Consider the following 25,947-nt stretch of genomic DNA (forward strand, 5'->3'; position numbering starts at 1 on the left):
CTTACGCCAAGTAACAGATGTTGCAATGGGCACCTGCAATGGGTCCTTGCTGTGTCTGCCTTTTTGTGGGATATGCAGAACATTCGTAGTCCTACTGGGACCCCCTCCCTCATTTCTTTTTCTGGTACATTGATGTCCGTCTCACTGTCGCTTCCTGCTCTGAACTGGAAATCTTCATCAATCTTGCTTCCGATCTCCACCCTTCTCTAGTCCAGTAACACAACCATGATACAACTGCACACACCTGTAATCAAAACAGAAAGTGCTGGAAAACCTCAGCAGGCCTGACAGCATCTGTGGAGACGGAAACAGAATTGATATCCAATATGACTCTTCTTTGGAACCCTCGGCACACATCTGTCCTTGGAATTTTTATATGAATTCTCCTCTGGACAGTGCCTAGCCCAGTCTTTGAATGGCTGCCCCTGGGCAATATTGTGTTTAATGTTGATCTTCTCCCAGCTTTTCTTCAGTTGTTTGGGCCCTGGTTGACCCATTGCCCCTGTCACATTTTCTTTAGTTTTTCAGTTTACATGAAGCCCTGATGGCTGCCATGTTTCCTTCAGCTCCACTCCTCTATGCCCTTCAGGTAGACATGTCTGGTTTTGAATTGGTAACATTGTCATGGTAATGTCTTACTTATTCCATGTGATGGTGCTGTAACCACTTTTTAAAAAACAACCAATATGACCAGACAACCTATTATTCACCTGTGCTCCAGAGGGCATGCACCAACCTCGTCCTGTTAAACACAGCAAAAAGAGGGAGCATCCCATTCCCAAAAAACAGCTCCCCCATTAACACAATCTGTCCCATTCCCAAATACCAGCTCCTCTATCAACACAATCTGTCCCATTCCCAACTCCTCTATCAACACAATCTGTCTCATTCCCAGCTCCTCTATCAACACAATCTGTCCCATTCCCAACTCCTCTATCAACACAATCTGTCCCATTCCCAACTCCTCTATCAACACAATCTGTCTCATTCCCAGCTCCTCTATCAACACAATCTGTCCCATTCCCAACTCCTCTATCAACACAATCTGTCCCATTCCCAACTTCTCTATCAACACAATCTGTCCCATTCCCAACTCCTCTATCAACACAATCTGTCCCATTCCCAGCTCCTCTATCAACACAATCTGTCCCATTCCCAACTACCAGCCCCTCTATCAACACAATCTGTCTCATTCCCAGCTCCTCTATCAACACAATCTGTCCCATTCCCAGCTCCTCTGTCAACACAATCTGTCCCATTCCCAACTCCTCTATCAACACAATCTGTCCCATTCCCAGCTCCTCTATCAACACAATCTGTCCTATTCCCAGCTCCTCTATCAACACAATCTGTCCCATTCCCAACTCCTCTATCAACACAATCTGTCCCATTCCCAGTTCCTCTATGTACACAATCTGTCTCATTCCCAGTTCCTCTATGTACACAATCTGTCCCATTCCCAGCTCTTCCATTAACACAATCTGCCTCATTCCCAAATGCCAGCTGCTCCATCACCAACAGTGTATGTTGCTTTTCAATATGTGTTTTCCTTATCTCTCCCACCTTTGAACACGCACATGTTTTACAATGGTTATGGAACTTAATTGGAGACAGACTCTGGCCTGAATGTGCACAGATGCACCTGACATATGCCAGATATGCATGAATTATTAACTATTATTTAAGTTGTTCAGTATGGTGTATTATGCTCACTTTGCAAAATGCTCAGCTCAGTGTGATGGTGTAAACCTGTTGTACATTTGCATGATTGGCTGCATTAGTACGGCAATCATAAGCGTGAAAATTACTTTTTGTCTAAATGTTCTCTCCCTCCCCACTCAATGGCTGTGTGAGAAGTGGGAAATAACTGTGTGTGCAATTCATGAGCTGGCTGGGGGAGGGAACAGCTAACCAAACAGGAAGTTGGAAGTTCTTGCATCCTGCCTGACCCCTCCATCTGCCTCACTCCAACCCCCTCCTTCTGCCCCAGCCTGATTGAATTGATGATGTTATGGTCATAGTTCCTTGATGTCTTCTTTCTTGCTTCTTCGAAACTCCAAATATGCTGCATGACGCACATTCGCTTTTCTCCAAGTTGAAAGCAAAACTCTGCACCTTATTTTTGGCACCTCAGAGCGACTCATCCCTTTAACCCTTATTCTAACTTTTAACACCAACCAGCACTTCTTTGTCTACCTGATCTTTTAATTTTCTTCACAACCTTGAGATGTGCTGCAGTCTACCCTATCGGCAACATTTCTCAATGAATTGAAAAAAGTCAAAGGGAAGAGAGAGGCTGTCACTCAACCTTCTTGAATCTCTGAAAGAAATGGCGACAGCTTTAAAGAGAACTCATTGTCTCCCATTAACAAAGCTGTGAAAACATCTTCATCCATCTGTTTTGCCCTTATTGTTAAATAGAATGTAAGTGTAATAAAAGAAAATCGGGCGGTGGGATCGGCAATCGAAGGAATTTGTTTTGTGAGACAATTTTGGCCTGCCCATTCCTATTAAAGTTTGTTATTGGCAGCCATGTAACCAGTAAACTTCTCTTTGTGAGTCTGTCCAAGAACTCTGCCCTCATTATAGACACTTTCACTGTGTTCCTGCCAGTTCAGCTAATCATGCTATACTGTTCCAAACATAAAAGCAAGGTGAACTGTCTCAGTGTTTTGCTTTAAGAACTTGTGAATAGTGATCTTACCCTTACCTCCCGGAGGCAATTCTACAGTGTTGTGAATGTTCTTTTATTGAGTACATACAGTTTCATTGCGCAACAGGCTGACAGTGTCATCTGGCCAAACCAGCACATGTCTCTCTTCGTCTGTCTCCATTAATTAGCTCGATGGCTAATTTTATCACTTTAATGCCTAAAAGCACAAATGTTCTGATGTCAGACTGCAAGCGAGTTTCTTTGGTAACCGGTGACGCTGTGCATTTCTGTCAGGTCCAGGTGCTTGTGTCTCTGTGAAGGGAATGTAGTGAGGGGAAGGGGACGGTGGTTTAATATCAGTTACCACAACTTTCATTTCTATAGCGCCTTTAACATAGTAAAACCTCCCACACCTCACAGAAGCATTATCAAACAAGATTTGACACCCAGCCACATAAGGAGATATGAGAACAGATGCCAAAAGTTTGGTCAAAGAGGTGGGTTTTGAGTAGTGTCACAGAATCACAGAATTGTTACAGGGCAGAAGGAGGCCATCCAGCCCATTGTGTCTGCACTGGCTCTCCTCCGAATGAGCAACTCATCTAGTGCCATTTCTCCCGCTTCTCCCCGTAACCCTGCACATTCTTCCCTTACAGATAACAGTCTAATTCTCTTTGAATCCTTCGATTGAACCTGCCTTCACCACACTCCAAGTGCATTCCAAACCCTAACTACGCACTGTGTAAAAAGTTTCTTCTCATATCACTTAGCTTCTTTTACTAATTACTTTAAATCTGTGCCCTCTGGTTCTTGATCCTTTCATGAGTGGGAACAGTTTCTCCCTTTCTACTCTGTCCAGACTCCTCATGATTTTGAATACCTCTATCAAATCTCCTCTCAACCTTCTTTTCTCCAAGGAAACCAGTCCTAATTTCTCCAATCTATCTTCATAACTGAAGTTCCTCATCCCTGAAACCATTCTTGTGAATCTTTTCTGCACCCTCTCTAATGTCTCACATCCTTCTAAAGTGCAGCGCCCAGAACTGAACGCAATACTCTCGCTGAGGCCAAACTAGTGAGCTATACAAATTCAACTTAACTTCCTTGTACTCTATGCCCCTATTAATAAAACCCAGGATACTTTATGCTTTATTAACCACTGTCCTGCCACCTTCAATGATCTATGCATATATACACCGACCTCTGCTCCTGCACCCCCTTTAGAGTTGTACCCTTTATTTTGTACTGTCTCCATGTTCTTCCGACCAAAATTAATCACTTCACATTTCTCTGCATTGAACTTCATCTGTCACATGTCTGCCCATTCCACCAACTTGTCTATGTCCTTTTGAAGTTCTACACTGTCCTCCTCACTTAACAATGTATCAAACTTTTGTACCATTGCAAACTTTGAAATTGTGCCCTGTACACCAAGGTCTAGGTCATTTATATATATCAGGATAAGCAAGGGTCCCAACACTGATCCCAGGGGAACTCCACTACGAACCTTCTGCCAGCATGAAAAGCATCCATGGCAAGGGAGGGATTTGAAGACAAGGGTGAGAATTTTAAATTGAGGTTTTGGGGAGCAGGAGCCAGTGTAGGTATCACAGGGTGATAGGTGAGAGGGATGAAGGAGGTCAGGATACGTTCAGCAGAGTTTTGATTGGGCATATATTTATGGAGGCTGGAAGATGCAGTTCTGGCTGGGCCAGATTGGAATGTTCAAGTCTAGAAACAAAGGCATGGATGAGGTGAAGGAACCCTGGAGTCCATCGATGTTACCGAGCTAGAAGTAACTCCAAAAGAGCTAAGCGGGAAAGAGAGCTGTAAGGGTGATTGAGGGGGAGGGATGGATGCTGTTGCTAAGGACCAGCAAGTCCTGGAGGATGGTGGTGTGGGTGAAGTGAATAAAAATATGTTGTGCTTTAAAATGTGACAAGAATATCTGCTGTGCAAGTTCTTTGTTAGCTTTTGTTACAAAGGGATTGGAGTGTGAGGGTAACAAAGTCTTCCTACAGTAATACAAGGCACTGGTGAGGCCACACCTGGAGGACTCTGTGTAGTTTTGGTCTCCTAAATGTTTTTCCCTCTCTCCCTGGTATGACGCACAGGTTTACAGCTTCCACCCACCACCATCCTGTCTGAAGCTTTGAAATAAGCACTTGCCAAAGCTAACCTTAAATCTGGGATCTTCCTTCTCTGTATGACTCATCACTCAGGGCACTGAGCTAACACTGCACACTCAGCAGCAACACGAGGCTTTCATCCCAACAGTCTGGTTTGTACTTTGATCCATGAGAGAGCATTGTTCCAGTTTTACCACCCAGTCTCCAGCCTGTTTAATTTCCAGAGATTTGGGTTCTCAGGTTAGAATATGTACCCATGTTGGGTGAGAGTTCAACCGTTGAGGCTTCTCGACTTGGCTGATGTGTTTGCATTTATTTTCAGGTGGGGTAGTCCTGAGTCCATCTTACTATGGGAGGCCTGGCCACACCAACACCATGATCCACGAGCTTGGCCATATTCTGGGCTTGTACCATGTCTTCAAAGGAGTGAGTGAGAAGGAGTCATGTGATGACCCATGCAGGGAAACGGACCCTTCGATGGAAACTGGGGACTTATGTGCTGACACCGCGCCGACTCCCAAAAACAAACTCTGTCGAGATCCTGATCCAATAAATGACACGTGTGGACAAATGCAGTACTATGGCACACCATTCGACAACTACATGAGCTACACAGGTATGTGTCCTCATCCAATTCTTCAAATCCTGAGTCACTGAACCAAGGAAAGAGTCATAACCACTCGAGGTTTGTTACAAAAAATCTTTCTCACATCCCTCCTTCAAAAAACAAAACCTCTAAATATTTGCACCATTGCGTCTCAGGGCAATGCCATTAGTTATTATCCCACCATGAAATTACTTAACTGACAAGAATAATCCCACCCTCTTCAGGATACATTGGAAATTCCTTCACTAATTAGTTGGTTAGTTTGATTACTTCCCCTCTTCAAATTACGCTGGGCCAAGGTGAATGGATGGCACTAACAGTTCAGTGATGATCTCATTGGCTGGTGGAACAGGCTTGAGGGGCTGAATGGTCTACCCCTGTCCCTATCAAGATAACATTGGCTCATCTTCCAATAATCATATGGTACACAAGGAGGCCATTTGGCCCCTTGTGCGTGTTCTGGCTCTTGAGCAGAGCTGTCCAACTAATTCCGCTTCAAGCATTCTCCAATTCGATTTTGAATGTTACTAGTGAAGCTGTTTCAACCATGTTTTCAGACAATGCATTCCAGATTAGACCTCATTCTCTGCTCCTTTTTGCTGATCACTTTAAATTGCGTTCCTCTGGTTATTGACTCTCCTGCCACTCAAACTCATTTACTCTGTGGGTAGAATTTTCATCTCGTTGGGTGGGTGCATGCCTGACCCGCTCGAGTGTGAAATGACGCGCGACGATGTCGGGCGAGTGTCCTGACGTCAACCCGCAGTCATGGCGAGCGCGTATGGGAATCGGCAGCTCTCTCAGCCGGCAATTAAAAGGCCTATTAAGGCCATTAAAGTATCAATTAACTTCAATTTTTTGCTGCCTGTCCAACCTTATGGCCATGGCATTTTCTTGGAAACCTCATCCATGGGTGGGACGAGGTTTCCAACATCAAGGGAAGAATTTTGCCCTCGATGGGCGGGCGGGCCCCACCGGCTCGGTGGTGGGCGGGCAGCCGATCGCCGCCGCCGAAACGGGCCCCGCCACCATTTCAAGTGGGCGGGGCAATTAAGGCCCGCCCAGCGGGCCGCCCAACGGGAAGCACTATGCCCGTCCTGTGCGGAGGAGGGGGTCGGGATTCCCCAACTGCGAGAGTGCACGAGTCGGGTTCCCCCCGACGTCATCCCGCGTCGGCGAGCAGGCCCCGCCCCCAGCTCGCCAACAGAATAATCCTGCCCCAAATAAAAATGAAATAATTTTAAAAAAAATTTCATTTACGACATGTGACAGAATCACATCTGAGGGGGCAGGTTTTATAAGAGTTTTAAAATCTTTATTTGTAATTTTTAATACTCTTCAACTCCCTGAGGCAGCCCCGTGCCTCGGGGAGATTTTCAAGCGCTCACTCGCGCCCGTGTGCCAAGTTCCCTGCTTGCCCTCCTCCCCACCCGCCAGCACGAAATCACGGTCCGGCGCCCATCGCGGGCGGAAGTCGGCTTCCCGATCAACCCCGCCAGTCCCCGCCGAGCCCACCCGACAAGGGCAAAATCCTGCCTTATTAATGGCGCAATTGTCCCCGGTTTTTCGTGGCCCGTCCAACCTTACGGTTGGCGGACGGGCGAATCGGCCTTTATATTTTTCATCAAACCTCATCCAAGGGCGAGATGAGGTTTCCGTTATGAAACAAAATAAAACTAAGTATCTGTGGGCAGCATTGTTACCAGCTACATTCTCAGGCGATTGATCGTGATGCACGGACATTTTTAAAAACCTTGATTTGATGGTTTTCGGGTCTGCCACTCCCTGAGGCTGCTGTCTGCCTTCAGGGATCTCTCTCGCAGCCCTCACCTGCCCCCGCAGTGACATCACCGCCCGTCCTCCTCCCACCCCCACCCCGGCAGCGCTGAGCGTTTCAGCGCGCGTTTCACGCTGGCTGCCCGTTAATTGGCCCAGTCAGTGTGAAATCGCGGCCAGGAACCATTTCCCAACCACTCCCAGGCTCGCCCGCCATAGGTAAAACTCAGGCCTATCAGGACCATTCATGATTTTGGACACTTCTGTTAAATCTCCACTTAACCTTCTGCTTTACGGAGACCAACACCAGCTACCCCAGTCTCTCCACGTAACCAAAGTTCTGCATCTCTGGTACCATTTTAATAGATCTTTTAACCCCCTCCAAGGCCTTGAGATTCTTCCTTACGTGTGGTGGCCAGAATTGAATAAAGTCTTCCAGCCAAGGGTCAACCAGTGTTTCTTTAGAGTTTCAGCAAAACATCCTTGTTTCTGTGCCCCATACCCCTATAAAGAAAGCCAAATATTCCTTTATACTTTTTTCACCAGCCTTCTCAACTTGTTCAGCCACCTTCAAAGATTTGTGTACACACCCTCCCTTCACCTGCACCTCCTTTAAAGTTCTACCATTTAGAATATTGGCCCAGAACTTCTGCTCTCTGGGAGGCCGTACCTCAGAGATACCCCAAAGACGCGCTGGTAGACCCCACCCCCCCAGAAGACCCCATGCAAGGGCTGCACGGGAATTGCCCAGGAAGTTTAAACTTCAGATGGGCAATTGCGCTGCGCGGGGAACCATCTGACTTAACTCGGAGACGTTGGATGGTTCCGACTCTCTTAGCAGAATAGTTACCAAGGAAAAGTTAGAAGGATTTAAACCACTTCTAACTCCTGGGTAACTGTAGTACTGACTCACTGGAGCCCTCCGACGAGACCCCCCACACTCTTGAACACCCCCACTCCTTAACCCCACACTGGACCATCTTGACTGCCCCTCTCCCATTCCCAGCTATCCCTCCATCCCTTGAATACCCGCCCAACCACCCTATTGCCCCTCACCCACCCCTGACCATGCTCCCCACAACCCGACTATCCCCCACCCTCCTGACTACCCTCCTCACCCCACTGACAACCGACCACCCTCCACCCCAACTACCCCCCCAATTATCCCCACCCTCCTGACTACCCCTCCTAACGCCCAACTACCCTCCATCCCCCCAAGTATCCCATGACTATGCCCCCCGCTCCCTCTGACAATCCCCCACCTCTGACTACCTTCCAATTCCTGCCTACACCCCCAACCCCCCGGATTACCTCCCCCCCGACTACACGCTCAGCCCCCGATTACCCTCCCCGCCCCTTGGCTACCCACCGACAATCCCCCGTCCGCCTGACAACCCACCACCCCCCAACTAGCCTCCCAGCTGACCGCCCCATCCCCACGACTCATCTGGACCCATCCTACCCCTCTCCTGGCCCACCCTACACCAACTTCCCTCCCCCCACTAATCTTACCCATCTACCTTATACACTTAGCTTCTCCCTAGCTTCTCAAAGTGGCTAGGACCTTTAACCTTACTTCCTGGCAGCTAGTGCCGTAAAAAGGCTTCACTCCCCCCCATTGCTGCTGCCCTGCACTGGGAGGACTTAAGACCCCGTTGCCTGCTGCACTTTCCTCACTAGGTCCGGGTTGGAAGGTTGGGAGAGAAATGTGCAGCTCCCGATTTGAGGTAATTAAAATGGAGCAGAGTAGCAACCCGAGTGTGGTTGCCACTCCCGGGAAATTCTGGCCCATTATCTTCCCTCCTTTCCTTTCTAGCGAACTGTATCGCTTCACACTTTTCTGTATTTAATATTATCTGCCCATTTCATCAGTCAGTCTATGTCCTCCTGAATTCTGTTATTATTCACCTCATTGCTTACCACACTCCTGCCACTGAAATTGTACGCTACCTAGAGAAGTCCAGGTCATGAATTTACATCTGAAAGAGCTACTCACACCAACCTCTGGGAAACAACCCTAATGTATTTCCTTCCAGTCTGCAAAACAAACATTAACAGCCATCGGCTTTCTGTCTTTTAGCCAATCTTGTATCCATGTAGTCACTGTCCCTTTAATCCACTTTAATTCTGCCAACAAGTCCATTATGTGGCGTAAAATCAGAAAATGTTGGAAATACTCCGCAAGTCAGGCAGCATCAGCGGAGAGAAAGACAGAAGTTAACATTTCAGGTCGATGACCATTTATCAGAACTGGTTCATCAACTGGAAACATTGAATTTCTTTCTCTCTCCACGGATGCTGCCTGAACTGCTGAGTGCTCCTAGCATTTTCTGTTTTCGTTTCAGATTTCCAGCGATCACAGCGTTTTACGTTTCTATCATGTGGTACTGTGTCACACACCTCTCGACAGTTGTCATCGGTGGCTGTCCTTTAATTTGAAGATGATGACTGCTCAAGGTCGTGAGTTCCTGTCATGAGTCTTCATCTGAGTGAACCGGCCAGTTCTCAACCCACAGATCTTTGGGCACATGGGGCAGGATGTCGCATGAGGTGGTGCAAGATTTGCTTATTTTTCCTTTCTTCTCAGCCACCGCTATGCCTCATCATTAAGATGTTGTGACTCAAAGTGTGATGCAGCTTGATGGACAGGTTGTCACCATTTTGAACGATTGGGAGCAAACTCCTCCCAGTCATTAGTGTCAATGCTGCCGCGCTTTGAGGAGAGGTTAAGGGTGTCTGTGAAGTGTTTCCTTTGACCTCCCATGAAATGTTGGCCATCTGAGAGTTGAGAGAACAGAACCAGATAGGGAGATGTTTTTTGGCCAACTGGACACAGTGTCCAGTCCGTTGTAGTTGATTTTGCAGGTGATTGCCTGAATGGGGCTTGTGGAGCTGACTTCAAGAAGGACACTAATGTTTGCTTGATAGTCCCTCCATTGAATCCAGAGGATACGGTGGAGGCATTGCTGGTGGAATTTCTCTAGCACACGTATGTGTCGCTGATACACAGTCCAGATCTCGCTGCAGTTCAGGAATGTGGTGCCAACTTGTGGAGGTCTTTGATGTCAAACACTTGCTGCTGTAATTTGTACAAAGCTGAGCTGGCACAACCGATCTGGCATTGGGTCTCCTGTCAATGGTGGCCTTTTGGGAGAGGCGGCTGCCAAGGTGTGGGAAGGGCTCAACATATTCCAAAGTCTATACCTCAACATGTTTGGGAGGTGGAATATTTTGCTGACCAGGTTTGGGTTGGGAGATGAGTTTTATTTTGGCAGCATTCAAGGACAAGCCGAGTTTCTTGTATGCAGAATTGAAGAGATCGAGCATTGCTTTCAAATCTGATGCGGAGTGGGCAAGATACTGTAGTCAACAGCAAACTGTAGATCATGTATGTCTATGGTGATCAGTTTAATTTTGGCATGAGATTTTTCCATCTAAACTGTATTTAATACTCACACCAGAGTGCAGTTAATCTTTGATGAGGTCAATAGCCACTACCAGGTAGATTGTAAACAGTGTGGGGGCTGTCACACATCCCTGCTTGACACCGGTCTGTATTTTGAAGGGGGACTGTTTCAGATCTCCCATCAAGACAGTTTCAGTGAAATCATCATGAAGCAGTTGCAGGATTCCGATGAGGTTTCTCAAACATCCAAATCTCTGGAGCACAATCCACAGAGCCTGGTGATTTACTGAGTTAAATGCTTTGGTCAGGTTGATGAATGCAACAAAGATTTCCTGTTGTTCTCAACAGTTTTCTTGGATTTATCTGACAACAAAGACCATGTCAGAAGTTCCTCTGGAAGGTTTAAAGTCACACTGTCTCTGGGAGGATTTCCTAAGCCACAGGAAGTAGGCGATTCAGGAGAATGCGTGTCAGCTTTTTTCCTGCTATGGATAAGAGGGAAATACTTCGATAGTTCCCACAGCTCGATTTATCTCCCTTCTTGAAGATAGTTACAATTGTCACATTCCTGAAGTCAGAAGTGAGTTCTTTTTCCCTGCAAATCCTTATATCCACACACCAATGCATGGTGTCTTGATGTAAGCAAAAGTCCACCAATTTTGAAGACCTCAGCTGCAATACCATCAGGGCTGAAGGCTTTGTTGTTTTTCATCTGTTTGATTGCTTGTTGCAGCTCTCCCATCGATGGTGGTTCACCCATAGATTCCATCACAGGGTACTGGGGGAATAGCCTGGATTCCTGGCAAGTGTTTCACCATTGAGGAGTTGTTCAAAATGTTCTTTTAATCATTGACAAATGGCATTGTCACCCTTGAGAAGAGACACCATCCTGTGGGCGAAGGGTATTTTGTCCATTTGACCTTGGTCTATAGATGGCCCTGGTGACTTCAAAAAAACTTCACCTGTCATGGTGGTCACTATATTGTTGGATCTCTCAGGCTTTCTTTTCCCATCACTTGTCCTTTATCTTCCTGGTTTGTCTTTGGGTGTCAGCCTTGAGCTGTTGGAATGCTGCCTTCTTGACTTGTAGCCTTGGGTTGTTCTGTCAGGGAATGAAGGCTGCTTCCAGGCATAAGACCATAAGACGTAGGAGGAGGAGTAGACCATTTTGCCCATCGAGTCTGCTCCACCAGTCAATGAGATCATGGCTGATTTGAAAATCCTTAACTCCACTTTCCTGCCTTTTCCCCATAACCCTTGATTCCCTTATTGATTAAAAATCTGTCTATCTCAACCTTGAATATACTTAATGACCCAACTTCAAACAGCTCCCTGCAGTAAAGAATTCCACAGATTGACTACCCTCTGAGAGAAGAAATCCCTCCTCATCTCTGTCTTAAATGAGTGACCCCTCACTCTGAGATTATGCCCTCTGGCCCTAGACTCTCCCGGAAGGTGAAACAATCTCTCAGCATCTATCCTGTCAAGCCCTCTAAGAATCCTATATGTTTCAATAAGGTTGCCTCTCATTCTTCTAAACTCCAATGAATACAGGCCAAACCTACTCAACCTCTCCTCAGAAGAAAATCCCTCCATACCCAGAATCAACCTAGTGAACCTTCTCTGGACTGCCTCCAATGCCAGTATATCTTTCCTTAGCTAAGTGGACCAAAACTGTTCACAGTATTCTAGGTGTGGTCTAACTAGTGCCTTGTATAGCTTTAGCAAGACTTCCCTATTTTTATCCTCCATTCCCTTTGAAATAAAGGCCAACATTCTATTTGCCTTCCCTATTACCTGCTGAATTTGTATGCTAGCTTTTTGGGATTCATGCACAAGGTCTCCCAAGTCCCTCTGTGCTGCAACTTTCTGCAGCCTTTCTCCATTCAAGTAATATTCAGTTCCTCTATTCTTCCTGCCAAAATGCATAACCTCACATTTTCCCACATTATATTCCATCTGCCAAGTTTTTGCCCACTCACTTAACCTGTCTATATCCCTCTGTAGACTCTTTGTGTCATCCTCACCACTTGCCTTCCCACCTATTTTCACGCCATCTGCAAACTTGGCGATAGTACATTCATTTCCCTCACCCAAGTCATTAATATACATTGTAAATAATTGTGGCCCCAGCACTGATCCCTGTGGCACTCCACTAGTCACAGGTTGCCATCCTGAAAATGCCCCCTGTATTCCAACTCTTGATCTTCTATTAGTTAGTTAATCCTCTATCCATGCTAATATGCTACCCCCAACACCATGGGTTCTTACCTTAGACAGTTGTATATTTCTGCATTGATGTCGTCGAACCAGTCCTGAAGACGGGGATGCTTGAACCCAGTGGTGTGGATGCAGGAGCCCAGTACAGCTGACTTTATTTGATCTCACTGTTCTGGAAGCAAGTTGGATGTGTGAAGATTTTCCAGATTGGTTGTGAGCCTTGCATGAAATTCCTCACTTTGGTCCAGCTGCTTTAGGGCTGAGACATTCTTCCTCCTGGACCTTTGGTTCTTGCGATGCCTTGGTGAATGTTCTTTACTGAAAAGTTAATGATCTGTCCAGCAGATATCAGTCCCCGTCATGGATCAAGTGATACACGCATCACTTACATCTTTGACTTGAATAATGACATAATCCAAGAGGTGCCAGTGCTTTGATCTAGTATGCCTGCATGTGGCTGTATATTTGCCCTTCTCATGGAAGAGGGTATTTGTGATAATGAGGCCAAGCTGAGCACACTTTGTCAACAGGAGAACACTGTTTGCATTGGCTTTTCCGACCCCATTTTTCCCAGTGGCTCCTCTCCAGACATTGGCGTCTCGACATTAAAGTCCCTCAGAAGGAAGGCAGTTTCTTCTTTTGGGATTGAGGTGAGGATTTCATCGAGATCAGGATAGAACCTTTCCTGAACATCTCCATCAAAGTCAAGGATCAGAGCATAAGCACTGAGGGTGGCATGAGGATTAGAGCTGAGCTGTAGCTGAAGTGTCATGAGTCCTTCATTTATACAATTGAGGAGTTCTGGCAGTGCATCGAGATACTATTCTGGACACGAGGGTTGCTTCAGCCTTTCTAGTAGAAGGTTATTTCCCTGCTTGTTCCTTCAGCTGCCCCTCCCCCGGAAGGCAGGCCTCACTGAGGGCGGCGATGTTGATTTGGAGTCTTGATAGCCCATGTGATACGAGTACAGTTCTTCTTTCTGGATGGCCTCTCTTGAGATGATGCATGAGTGTTCGAACTTTCTAAGTGGCAAAATTTAAGCTTTTCTTTCTTTGACCACAAAGATGGTGATCCCATAGGGAGTGGTTCCCCAGCCAGGAGAAGGTGGCCTATTCTCAGAGCACCTTATCTCGCCCCCATCCCCGTTTGGGGTGAGCAAAGCGTATGCTGAAGAGGACTGCTCAGTCACGGATCCTGTTGCCCAAAGATACCTCAGTCCCAACAGAGGTATCCAACAACCTTCATGCATCTGTCACCTCTGTGCAGATTCTTGGCTAGGTTCACAGCCCTGCCCCCATCGCCAATTCACCATCGCCACAGGACTTGGTAGAAGCCTGTGCATGACTTTGTTTAAGGTGGAGGACTTGGGACACCGTCATTGCCCACATGATCTTGAGGGGTTGGTGGTCAGATTTTGACGGTGTGTCGAATCACGATGACTGGGACCACCTTGCCACTGCAGCCTCCTTCTGCCTTCGCAGCCAGTGAGACGCCCAGTTGTCCTTGCCCAGTCCTGCCATTGAGAACTTTTTGGACTGCATTTTGCCTGACACCTCCCCTCTGACCTACCACCATGGGTGGCTGTACAGGAGCAAGGAGCTTCCAATGGCATCACTCAAGGGACCATCGGAGTGCGCCAGCCTCTCCACCACGTCAAGCTGGCAATTCACGGTGAGATTTGACATCCCATGTACATCAACCACACTACCCTCATCAACTCTTTCCCTTTATTTCATCAAAGAACTGAATCAAGTTCATCAAAGATGATTTGCCATTAACAAATTCGTGCTGATTTTCTTTCTTTTATCCCGTACTTTTCTTCATGTCAACAAATTTGATCCTGGACTGTTGTCTCTAAAAGTTTCCCCACCCACATTTTACTGACTGGCCTGTCATTGCTGGGCTTATCCCTCTCCACTTCTTTTAAACAGCTGTTTAACATTTACAGTCTTTATGGCCATTATAGATTTCAGTACTGATACTCTGAGGAAATGCTGACTTACATGGTCCCGGGCCTGAGACATTTAGTGTGGTTGGAACCAGGATCAAGGGTAGAAACCCATGCCTACTTTGCTCAACCCATTTTTCAACCAGGTAAATCCAAGGTAAATGACCAAGTACTGTTAATCTGCTGAACAGTATTACACAGCAAGGTAGGAATAAATAGGAAGCAGAGCTAGAAAATATAATACTGGAAGAAAAATTTGGAGGCTTTTAAGGAATGATATATCTGGCAGAGAAAAGATGAGAGAGATCAAAAGGGATGATTAATGAGCTCAATGATTGATATGACTGATGCTCCCAAACATCCTCATGGTATGGAAAGATTTTTTTACTGTGTTGGGATCTGACCCAGAAGGCTGTGATAAGGAGCTGACTACATGGAGGTTTGAAGAGCGGTTGAAGTGTACTGCACCCATCCAAGTCCTAATGAACCCACTGGTACTAGTCCAGGGACCAGCTTTCAGCCATCACTAATAACAATGATGAGTGATTTCATGCAATAATTTGAGATAATCTTTGTATAACTTAAAATATAAATAACAATAATGATATAATTTTTATAATTTAGAATTATAATAATAATAATTATTATTATTATAATTTTATAATATAAACTGTACCCTTATGGGTGGACACAACCCAATGACCCTGCTTCATCTCCCTAATGACCCTCCTAGCCTCTCAACACTATGTTATAATCTATTTTTCTATTACACACTATCTTGTGTCTCTCAGTGAGGAGGAGGATGTTGAATTGCCCACTAGGGTCCATCTCATTTGTCAATAATGTGTTCATGGTATCAGAAGTGCCAGTCTCAAAGTGATCATGCCAGATGTTTCAGAAAGTGTTGCAGCACTCCGTTTCACAGTGTTTATGTGTACGGCTAGTGGACTTAGCTGCAGATTTTTGACCCGGCAAGAGCTGTTATTTTTGAGGCCTTATCACAGCCTCCTGAGTCAGATCCCAACGCAGTAAAAAGCCTCACCATACCATGAGGATGTTTGGGACCACCGGTCATACCAATCATTGAGCTCATTAATTATCCCTTTTGATCTCTCGCATCTTTTCTCTGGCAGATATATAATTCCTTCAAAATCTCCAAATTTTTCTTCCATTATTTTATTTTCTAGCTCTGGTTCCCATTTAATAACAGCTCTTGCCTGGTCAAGGTAAGTCACCAGCTGCGTTTGAGGAAACCCAAAAAAATGGAGTTGCACAGGACAACACTAAGTGCGAAAGGAAGCTTGGCTGATGTTCTCCTCATGCATCTTTGAGTGGAGAGTTTGATTGGGTTAAAATAAATGGGCTTATTCCTCCATTAAAATAACTGAAAGGAATTTCAGGCAAACTCCCAAAGTGTTGATGCTGCAGCGTTTTGGGAGTTAAGTGTCAATGGGCTGAGGAATTAGGAACTAGGCGAGATTGTGTTTAATTCTTTGAGGAGTTTCTTAGCTGAAGTTAGGTAAGGTGTATCAAAGAACTGTTGGGCAGCAAACCTTATCTTAATATTCCAAATAAAAGATGACTGAGAGACGCAAGCCCACAACTTGTAGAGAAGTTGCCTAATGTTGGGTTAGGGGAGCATTAAATGTATAGACTAATAACATTAGTTTTGATTGATTTGCCGCCCTGAATTTTCACATTTTCTCGGGTTGGTGAGCTAGCAAAAGCAACTTTCCTCCTGGCTATTGAAAAAAAAAACCCAACAAAGCTGAATTCTCCATGTTCTTCACATTGAAAACCAGAAATGTGTATGATCACCTTTGGAACATCATTACTGTATGTGATGATACCTTGTCCATCCAGACCCGACATTCAACTCCAAATTCAACCAAGACTTACCATGCGGTGACTTCAGTGTTACTGTAAAACGTGCATGTGTGTTGAGAATACTTTCAGATAACAGCTTTCAGCTGCAACAAACTGAAATGTGACGACAACCGATTATACCATTTGCACTATTGGACTCCAAGCCAAACAGTCTTTGATACAGGAGTGAACCATAATTACAGTGGTTGTTCGCGGATTTATCCAAATCTGATCTCAATCTGATTAATTCCTGATCTCAATCTGATTCCATTTTGTTCTTTCCCATTAAAGGTTTCTTTTAATGAAAATGAATACAAATATTTTTTTGCAGTGAAGTGTTATCCGAAGACTCTTGTAGGCTGTTGGATATCTTAACTGTGCCTTATTTACTTATGACTTGAGCTCCAAAAATAAACAGATTTAATTTGAATGGTCGATTTCCTCCATATTTACCTGTTTTTTTTTGTAGGATCCAATTCCCCTCCCACCCTGGTTTTCTCTCAGTTTTGGAATATTTCTAAAAGTGGCACTTGGAAAGCATAGTAGAAGAAAAAAAATGACAAATCAGCAATGGTTTTTTTAAATACGCAGGTTAATTTTGGTGCTGATCTAAAAATAACAGAGGCTATAAGAAGTTAGGAACTAGGTCATGCATTACAACACAGCCAAAATTCCTTTTGGAGGTAGCTAACTAGTTGATGAGAGATCTGTCCAGTTGCTGCAATTTACTGGGGTCTTCAGAAAACATTGGAAGAAGTTCTACATACATGATAAACATTAAGATTCATTGCGTTGATAGCCATTTAGTTGGAACGAATGCCGCCTTGGCAATGAGAAACAGAAGGTGATGGTAAATGGATAAAGTCCTAAAATAGACAGTGGCTCAAAGTTCCCTCAGTGTGCATTCTGAGCTGCTGCTGTTCATGCTGTTTATTAATGTCTGGGGAAGAGTACTCCTTGAAGTATAACATTTGTTGCCAATGATTATGTGGCCAGGTGACAATTTTAAAGGGGATTAACTGGATTCAAAAGTCTATGGCCCACATAAACAGATGGGCTGATGGATGGCAGATGGATTTTAATGTAACAAAATGTACTGTTTGGAGATTTGGGGCAGGAAACAGGTAATATTTTCGGGTGTAAAACAATCCATTTACCAGCAGTGTTATTTCTTAGGAATTAATGATTTATTTTCAATGTCACCTGATAAAATTAGACTCTCAGGGAGGATGCCATCTCACACTTTACTGAACGGACCCAGTGTGAAAATGGATGGCACCCATGAATCTACTGCCACATATAATATTGTGAAATGGGAAAATTACACGGACAATAGATTATATGATCTGCTCACAAAGATCTGCCACTCTCTTTCTCACTTGAATCAGCGTTGTGTGTTTCTGAAGTGTCTGTGCTGTGCCTTTCCCTGCCTGTGTTTAATGTGAAGGTAGCTGATAGCTGGCACAGGAAGGAACTGGTGTTGTACACCACATTTTGGTAGCAGAGTAAACATGATTTCCATCATCAGCGGCTAGTCTTGTCTGAACTCAAGTAGGTGGAGAGAGGCGTACAGGTACGGGCAATTCACAAAAACCTCTGTGCTGCTGGTTCAGAAAGGCACAGAGGCAACTTGAAGAACTAATATGGCATCTATAAATTCCCCAGAATTTCAAGGTGCTAACATGATACACAAGTAAAATTGACTTATTTTAGATTATTTTGTGGAAACAAGAAATGGAGGGAAAATCTACAAACCTCCTGACAAGGGTGGTGCTGTTGTTGTCTGGCGTACTGACCTCTACCTCACAGAGGCTGAGCGCCAACTCTCAGACACTTCATCCTGGACCATGTCCCCACCACCCAGCATCAAGCCATTGTTTCCAGGACTGTCACTGACCTCATCTCCCCTGGAGATCTTCCCTCCACAGCTTCCAACCTATAGTTTCCCAACCATGGACAGCCCGCTTCTACCTCCTCCCCAAAATCCACAGACAGGACTGTCCCGGTAGACCGATCGTGTCAGCCTGTTCCTGACCCACGGGACTCATTTCTTCCTATCTTGACTCCGCTCTCTCTCCCATTGTCCAGTCTCTTTTCACCTACATCTGCGATTCCCCTGATACCCTACGTCATATCAAGAATTTCTAGTTCCCTGGCCCTAACCGCCTCCTCTTCACCATTCGTCCAATCCTTCTACACCTCCATCCTCCACCAGAATGGTCTGAGGGCTCTCCACTTGTTCCTTGAACAGAGGCCCAAACAATCCCCATCCACCACTACTCTCCTCTGTCTGGCTGAACTTGTTCTCACACTGAACAATTTCTCGTCTCACTTCCTCCAAATAAAAGGTGTAGCTATGGGTATCCATATGGGCCCCAGTTATGCCTGTTTCTTTATGAGGTATGTGGAACATTCCTTGTTCCAGTCCTACTCCGGCCCCCTCCCACAACTCTTTTTTCGGTACATCGATGACTGTTTCGGTGCCACTTCATGCTCTTGTCTGGACCTGGAAAACTTTAGCAATTTTGCTTCCAATTTCCACCCCTCCATCACCTTCACATGGTCCATCTCTGACACCTCCCTTTCCTCCCTTGACCTCTCTGTCTCAATTTCTGGTGACAGACTGTCCACCAATATTTACTACAAGCCCATTGACTTCCACAGCTACCTTGACTACAGCTCCTCACACCCTGTTTCCTGTAAGGACTCAATCTCATTCTCTCAGTTCCTTTGCCTCCGTTGCATCTGTTCCGATGATGCCACTTTCCAAAATGGCGCTTCTGACATGTCTTCCTTCTTCATTAACTGAGGTTTCCCACCCACTGTAGTTGATAGGGCCCTCAACCATGTCCAACCCATCTCTCGCACCTCTGCCATTACACATTCCTCTCCTTCCCAGAACCAAGAGTCTCCCTTGTCCTCACTTTTCACCCCACCAGCCTCTGCATTCAAAGGATCATCCTCCGCCATTTCTGCCAACTCCAGCATGATGCCATCCCAAGCTCATCTTCCACTCACCAACCTCCCCTCCCTGTCGGCATTCTGTAGGGATCGTTTCCTCCAGGACACCCTGGTCCACTCCTCCATCACCCCCAACACCTCATCCCCCTCCCATGGCACTTTCCCATGCAATCGCAGAAGGTGCAACACCTGCCTCTTTACCTCCTTCTTCCTCCCCATCCAAGGGCCCAAACACTCCTTTCAGGTGAAGCACTTGCACCTCCTCCAATTTAGTCTGCTGCACCCATTGCTCCAAATGCAGTCTCCTCTACATTGGAGAGACCAAACGCAGACTGGGTGACCACTTTGTGGAACACCCTCAGTCTGTCCGCAAGCATGACCCAGACCTTCCTGTCACTTACCATTTCAAAACCCCATCCTGCTCTCATGCCCACATGTCCGTCCTTGGCATGCTGCAATGTTCCAGTGAAGCTCAATGCAAACTAGAGGAACAGCACCTCATCTTCCAACTAGGTACTTTACAGCCTTCTGGGTTTAACATTGAGTTGAACAATTTCAGACCATGAACTCTCTCCTCCATCCTCACCCCCTTTTTTTAACCCCTTTTTTCAATATTAATTTTCATTTTTATTTTCTATCTACTTATTTTTATTTTTATTTATTGTTCTATCCCCACCTTTTATCCTATTTTTCAATCTTTTTTCCCACCACCGTCCCCGTCCCCCACCCCACCCCCACTAGGGCCATCTATCACTTGTTCATGTTGTTCTTTCCAGAGTGCTTACTCTTGTCCTGCTATTACCGCATTCTGCTTTCTGACCTTAATGCCACCATCAGCACCTCCTTTAGCCAGTATCACTATCATTAACACCCTTTTTTCCTTTTGTCCATGACATTTCTGGCAATCTCTCCTTTTGCCTCCACCTATCACTGACCTTCTACCCAGCTTCACCTGCTCCACCCCCTTACATTTCATCACATCTTTACTTCTAGTTAGCTCTGAAGAAGAGTCAAATGGATTTGAAATGTTAACTCTGTTTTTTTTCTCTCCAGAGATACTGTTAGACGTGCTGAGTTTTTCCAGCATTTTCTGTTTTTGTTTCAGATTTCCAGCATCCACAGCATTTTGTTTTTAAATTAATTTGTTCTCTGGCTGCATGTTGGATATTCAATCCATCATAATGCAATCTGACTGATTTGATAAAATTAGAAGGACAAAGAACACAATCCAGGGTAAAAATAATTAACTGGGGGAAAGCCAGCTTCAGTTGGGTATAAGAATGCATCTAGGCCGAATAAATTGGAAGCAAAAGTTGGCTGGGAAAACAGTAGCTGAACAATGGGCTACCTTCAAAGGAGAGATGGTTTGGGCACAGTCAAGGTATATTCCCACAAAAGGGAAAGATAGGGCAATCAAATCCAGAGCTCCCTGAATGACAAAAGAGATAGAAATTAATATAAAGAAAAAATAAGTGTGCTTATGACTGATGTCAGGTAAAAAATACAACTGAGAGCCAGGCTGAATATAGAACTTCAGAGGGGAGATGAAGAAGCAAATAAGAGATGCCAAGAGGGAGCATGAAAAGAGATTGGCAGCTAATATAAAGGGGAATCCCAAAGTCTTTTACAGGCATATAAATAGTATTAGGGTGGTAAAAGGAAGAGTAGGGTGATTAGAGGTCAAAAAGAGGATTTACACATGGAGGCAGAGGGCATAGCCTCTTACTTTGCACCTATCTTTACCAAGGAAGAAGATGGGTCCCCAGGCCAAGGTAAAAGAGGAGGAAATTCAGATACTAGAAGAGTGTAAAAATAAAATTAATTAAATTAAGGAGGAGGCATGGGACAGGCTGTCTGTACTTAAAGTTGATAAGGCACCAGAACCGGTTGAGATGAATTCAAGGATGCTGAGGGAAGTGAGTGGAAATTGTGGAAGCACTGGCTACAGTTTTTCCAGCTTTCCTTAAATTCAGGGGTGATGCCAGAGGACTGGAGAATTGGAAATGTTTCACTCTTGTTCAGAACAGGGTGTAAGGATAAACCCAGCAACTATCGCTTAGGCCACTTAGTTTAACTTGTTGGTGGAGAAATTTCTAGAAACAATAATCTGAGACAAAGTTAATAGTCACATGGGCAAACGCAGGTTAATTAAGGAAAGCCAGCATGAATTTCTTAAGTGAAAATCATGTTAAACTAACTTGCTGGAGATTTGGAAGAGGTAACAGAGAGGGTTGATGAGGTCTATCCTGTTGATGGACTTCCAAAAGGCATTTGTTACAGTGTCACACAACAGAGCTGTGAGCAAAGTTATAGCTCATGGAGTAAAAGGCACAGCAGCAACATGAATACAAAATTGGCTGAGTGACAGGAAAGAGAGAGTGCTGGGTAATGGATGTTTTTCGGGCTGGAGGAAGGTTTGCAGTGAGTTCCCCAGAGGTCAGTGTTGGGACCCCCGGTGTTCCTGATATATATTAATCACTTAGATCTTGGTAAACAGGGCACAATTTCAAAACTTGGAAGCATTGTGAACTGTGAGGATAGTTTAGAATTTCAAAAGGACGTAGGCAAGTTGGTAGAACGGGCGGATAGATGGCTGATGAAGTTCAATGAAGGGAAATGTGAAGTCATTCATTTTGGTAGGAGGAACACCAGGAGACAATATAAAATAAGGGGTACAATTCTGAAGGGGGTGCAGGAGCAAAGGGACCTGGGTATATATGTACATAAGTCATTAAAGGTGGCAGATTGAGAGTGCAGTTAATAAAGCATACAGTAGCCTAGGTTTTATTAATAGGACATAGAGTACAAGAGCAAGGAGGTTATGTTCAAATTGTGTCAGATGCTAATTCAGCTTCAGCTGGAGCATTGCAGCCAGATCTGGGCGCAACACTTTAGGAAGGGTGTGAAGGCCTTGGAGAGAGTGCAGAAAAGATTCACGAGAATAGTTCCAGCGACAAGGAACTTCAGTTATGAAGATAGATTGGAGAAATAGGACTGTTTTCCTTGGAGAAAAGAAGGTTGAGAGGAGATTTGATAGAGGTATTCAAAATCATGAGGGGCCTGGACAGGGTAGATAGGGAGAAACTGTTCTCACTTGTGAAAGGGTCAAGAATGTGAGGGTACAGATTTAAAGTATTTAGCAAAAGAAGCAAAAGCGATATGAAAAGAAACCTTTTTACGCAGCAGGCCTGAAGGTCTGAAATGCACTGCCCGAGAGTGTGGTGGAGGCAGGTTCAATCGAAGCATTCAAGAAGGAATTAGACTGTAGCTGAAAAGGAAGGATGTGCTGGGTTATGGGGAGAAGGCAGGAGAATAGCACTTGGCGATTGTTCATTTGGAGAGCCAGTGCAGACACAGTGGGCTGAATGGCCTCCTTCTGCGTTGTAACGATTCTGTGAATACATTGAAATTGTATTCTCTCTCGAGGTATTTGGGATGGGATCTTTTTTTATATTATTCCATCTCAGAATCACTCTCCCCACTAAAATCTGGGAGGTGCCCCACATTGTTGCTTTATTATTGTAATGCATTAGGCTCTTGCATTTCTTGTTCCTTGTGAGCTGAGTGTATAGTTTAACATATGCCTTCTACCTGATTCCTTAGTGGATTATGCATTCTAACCATCCTGGGGCCTTACCCATTCTTCATTCTTCATTGTAGAGAATGGACTGATTTTTGAACATAGAACCATAGAAACGTTACAGCACACAGAAAGAGGCCATTCATCCCATTGTGTCTGCGTCGGCCAAGAAAGAGAGAAAAAGAAACTAGCCGCTCATTTTTAATCTCACTTTCCAGCACCTGGTCTATAGCCTTGCAGGTTACAGCACTTTAGGTGCACATCTGGGTGCCTTTTAAATGAGTTCACCATTTCAGCCTCAACTACCAAGCTTAGGCAGTGAATTCCCAATGCCCACTACCATCTGGGTGAAAACATTTTTCCTCATGTCCCCTCTAATCCTTCTACCAATCACTTTAAATCTATGCTCCCTGGTAATTGACCTGTCAGCTTGGGGAAACAAGTCTTTCCTTTCTGCCCTATCTAAGCCCCTCATAATTTTGTGTACCTCAATTAGGTCAACCCTCACCCTCCTCTGTTCTAAGGAAAACAACACCAGCCTATCCAACTTCTTCATAGCTGCAATTTTCAAACCCTGGCAACATTCTTGTAAATCTCCTCTGTACTCTCTCCATAGCAATTATTTCCTTCCTGTAATGTGGTGCCCAGAACTGTACACGAAATTCCAGCTATGGCCTAAGCAGTCCTTTATACAGCCCCATCATTACATCCCCGCTTTTGTATTCAATACCTTGCCCAATAATGGAAAGCATTCCATATGCTTTCTTTACCATCTTATCCAGCCTTGCCACTTTCAGGCACAACAAGTTCTCTCACATCCTCAACCCCTCTCAATATCCTCTCAATATCCTCCCATTTATTGAATATCCCCTAGCTTGTTTGCCCTCCCCAAATGCATGACCTTACACTTTTCCAAATTGAAATCCATTTGCCACTTTTCTGCCCACTCAACCAAACCATTGATGTAATTCTGGAGATAACAGCTACCCTCTTCACTATCAACTACATGGCCAATTTTTCTCTCACATGCAAATTTCCCGATCATGCCACCCACATTTAAGTCCAAATCATTAATATATACAACAAGCAGCAAGGGACCCAACACTGAGCCCTGTGGAACACCACTGCAAACTGCTTTCCATTCGCAAAAACATTCATTAACCATTGCCTTTTATTTCCTGTCGCTGAGCCAATTTTGGACCCAACTCACCACCTTCCCCTGTATCCCATGAGACCTCACTTTTCTGATCAGACTGCCATGTGGGACCTTGTCAAATGCCTTACTAAAATCCATGTAGATAACATCCACTGCACTACCCTAATTAATCCTCCTTGTTACATCCTCAAAAAATTAAGTTACTAAGACACGATCTTCCCCTAACAAAACCTTACTGATTATCCCTGATCAATCTGGGCCTTTCTAAGTTACAGTTTATCCTGTTTCTTAAAATTGATTCCAATAATTTGCCCACCACCAAAACCAGACTGACCAGCCTATAATTTTCTAGCCTACCCCTCGCACCCTTTTTAAGTATTGGTACAACATTCGCAGACCTCCAATCCTCTGGTACTTCACCTGTATCTAGTGAGGATTGGAAAATGATCCTAGCGTCCACCATTTCCTCCTTGTCTTCCCTTAACAACTTGGGATACAATCCATCTGGTCCTGGTGATTTATCCACCTTCAAGAATGTCAATCTCTTCAGTACTTTCTTTCTCACTATGCTTATTATATATATTTCACACTCCACCTCTTTAACTAGAATGCCTGCTTCATCCCTCTCCTTAGTGAAGACAGAGACAAAGTACTCATTGAGAACTCTGCCCACATCTTCAGCATCAGTGCACAAGTTACCATGTACATCTCTGATAGGCCCCACCCTTTCCTTAGTTATTCTCTTGCTCTTAATGTACTGGTAAAACATCTTTGGATTTTCTTTGATTTTACCTGCCGATATTTTTTTGTATCCTCTGTTTGATATTTCCATTTTCACTTCACTCCTGTACTGTTTACACTCCTCTAGGCTTTCTACAGTATTAAGCTTTTTGTGACCGTCATAAGCTTTCTTTCTCTGCTTCATCTTACTTCATCTTCTGGATAACCAGGGGGCTCTAGATTTGGCAGTACCATCCTTTTTCTTTGTGGGGACCTGTCTACAGTGTGCCCATAGAATCTTGCTTTTGAATGCCTCCCACTGATTTGCCACCATTTTCCCTTCCAGTAGCTGTATCCAGTCCACTTTTGCCAGGTCACTTCTCAGCTTTGTAAAATTCGTCTTCCCTCAATTTAGAACTTTTACTCCAGTTCTATCTTTGTCCTTTTCCATAATGATGCTAAATCTGACTGTATTATGGTCACTATTTCCAAAATGGTCACTCCTGCTACTTCATCCACTTGCCCAGCTTCATTTCCTAAGTCTGAATCTAGAATAGTGTCCTCTCTCATTAGGCTTGTAACATGCTGAATGAAAAGGTTCTCCTGAATACAGTTCAAGAATTTTGTGCCCTCTGTGCCCTTCACACTGTTCATATCCCAATTGATATGAGGGTCGTTGAAGTCCCCAGCTATTCCTGCCCTATTGTTTGTACACTCAGAAATCTGCCTATATATTTGCTCTTCTAGCTCCCTTCCACTACTTGGAGGTCTATAGTACACTCCTAGCAATGTGGCTGCCCATTTTTTATTTCTGAGTTCAACCCATATGGCCTCATTTGATGCTTCATTTAGTATATCATCCCTCCACACAGCTGTAATTGATTCTTTAACCAATAATGCTACACCCCCACCCTTTTTATCCCCC

General features: G+C 44.7%; 1 protein-coding gene across 1 annotated transcript in view; it reads left to right on the top strand.

The window, feature by feature from the left end:
• Positions 1 to 25,947, top strand: part of pappa2 (pappalysin 2) — a 477,685-nt gene that overhangs the window by 122,354 nt on the left and 329,384 nt on the right. The window contains exon 4 of the mRNA XM_078561789.1: positions 5,105 to 5,398. Coding sequence (XP_078417915.1) covers positions 5,105 to 5,398 — 294 coding nt within the window. The remainder of the gene's footprint in view (positions 1 to 5,104; positions 5,399 to 25,947) is intronic.

Source organism: Cetorhinus maximus, chromosome 17, assembly GCF_964194155.1.
Source record: "Cetorhinus maximus chromosome 17, sCetMax3.hap1.1, whole genome shotgun sequence".
NCBI classification, from domain to species: domain Eukaryota; kingdom Metazoa; phylum Chordata; class Chondrichthyes; order Lamniformes; family Cetorhinidae; genus Cetorhinus; species Cetorhinus maximus.